Raw genomic sequence first — 2,017 nt, 5'->3', positions numbered from 1 at the left:
TCCTAAACTTCTGCATTGTTTAGTTTTTCTTTTTATGTCGTTGCAAACAGGTGGTATCGTTTCTTTTGGACACTAGTTTAGTAGCTACAGGGGCTGGGCTAGCCTCACAGAGTACAAAACATAGGTACAAATAGGGCTTAGACTGACTTAATCAGGGCAATTACTGTCGAGGCTGAAGGACGGAGGGGATGTCCAGCTCCCGCACCCCCTCCCCAACTGCGCTGCTAGATTTTGGGTCTTATATGTTCAATTACTTCGATCGAACCTCAAACCTGTCCAAGGAATTAAGAACTTCAAACCTGTCCAAGGAATCAAGAACCTTCATCCTCTACCTTTCCCTTTATTGTCACTACAATTATTATAGAACCAAAAGCAATATTAACAAATCATCAAATGAAATTAAGTCTTACTTTTCTGTAACGGACAAGATTTATAATTAATATGAAACTCATTATCGATTTCTTACTGTTGAGGGATATTTAACGCGATAGCCTGTAGCACAGAGGGACTCTGTTTATTGTTCCATCCAACAAACCCTGGATTTCAGATTAGCTAGAAAGCGTCTAATTCACTGAGCCACCGCAGATAACAGTTAACACAACAAAAGGTAGAAACTGATAGCGACAGAAATCAGATTTAAAACTAAGAGGCTGCATTTAAAAGGCAAGCATAATGCATAAAAATTTAAAAAGTGTGAGTTTGGATAAGTCATAGAGAAATTACAAGAAATAAAAATCTGCACAGGCAAAACAACTTCGTTTACTAAATATATTTCATGACAAAATCGGGAGCAGTGGAGTCAGACGAAAAGGACCATCAGATGTTATGAAAGTAGTAAACACGACCTGTCTTTCAAGTGGCAATCGAAACTTCTATACAAGTCATCAAAACAATCAATCAAACCTTCCAGATTTTGTGAAAATCAGATACCATCAGCAGTCTCGATATGGATCCATGTGAAAATACACAAATTCAAAACTATTATTTTTACAAGAGTAAGCACTCGGGTTCAACAAGATCTTGTCAACATGCTGGTCCTTGGTCATCTAATGAATGAAGTACAGTCCTCAAAATGTTTAAAACTTGAGATCTTCCTACAAAAATGGTTTAAGGAATTGCGGATACTTTTTCATCTGTACGAATTGTATGTCAATGATAATTTGTTGCTGATAGAGCTACAGTTTGTCCTCGGAATGTTGAATAAGCCTAAAATCAACTTATTCAAAGTTGGTGGAGAAGCTGAGACAAGTCCATTCCAATACAAATTAGAACCCATTTATTATCATTTGTTATATGGATAGCAAATGACGCCAGGATTCCAAAACTCAAACTAAATGAGCAGCAGTCTGTCTAAAAAATTTCAAGATCAACTTACCAAAAATGGGCGGAGTAATCGCCCTACTTCTTCATCTGTTCCTCTTCATCTGTTCTTCATCTGTTCTTCATCTGTCCTTCATCTGTTGGCGCGCGCCGCTTCATCTGTTCTTCATCTGTGAATAGGAGGATCTGTAGAGTCATACAGGCCATGACCCTAGAACACTCCTATTGTGGCAGTGCTATAGTGGGTAGGTAAATTACCAGACGATTTACCCTTTCTAAACTGAAATTGAATCAAACCAAAATAGTAACGAACCAAATCGTACAAACAACGAGCGATCCCCAACACAGCAGCAAATTTCATCAGCAATGTTTCAACAAAACGGGACCCTGTTTAAGTCTTGGACTTGACTGATTTGAATATCAAGGACAATTATTGTTTCAAGCCTAACCGTTTGAGAACTTAAAAAATCGGTAGCTATTTCAGCTTTAAAAATCAGCATCTGTTTGAGCATTAAATTATAAGCAGCAACTGTACAACGAGTCCGAATTGATTGGCAGACAGACAGACAGACAATGGTGAGGAATTTCATATTCCCTTTCACACTGAATTATCACCCTGATCACACTTTGCAACTTGGTATGGAACTTAAGTTCACATAGCTTAAAGATGGATTCCTTATTTTTTAGTGTCAAATTA

General features: G+C 37.7%; 1 protein-coding gene across 1 annotated transcript in view; it reads right to left on the bottom strand.

Annotated features, from left to right (window-relative positions):
- Nucleotides 1-1,531: 1,531 nt before the first annotated feature.
- The window catches only part of LOTGIDRAFT_175852 (hypothetical protein), a gene marked incomplete at both ends in the record, with an annotated part of 9,786 nt that continues 9,300 nt past the window's right edge, over nucleotides 1,532-2,017 (bottom strand). The window contains one exon of the mRNA XM_009061499.1: nucleotides 1,532-1,600. Coding sequence (XP_009059747.1) covers nucleotides 1,532-1,600 — 69 coding nt within the window. The remainder of the gene's footprint in view (nucleotides 1,601-2,017) is intronic.

This window comes from Lottia gigantea (assembly GCF_000327385.1).
Source record: "Lottia gigantea unplaced genomic scaffold LOTGIsca_485, whole genome shotgun sequence".
In the NCBI taxonomy this organism is placed as follows: domain Eukaryota; kingdom Metazoa; phylum Mollusca; class Gastropoda; family Lottiidae; genus Lottia; species Lottia gigantea.
The sequence above is the reverse complement of the archived record's forward strand: the minus strand, read 5'-3'. Positions and strand labels throughout refer to the sequence as shown.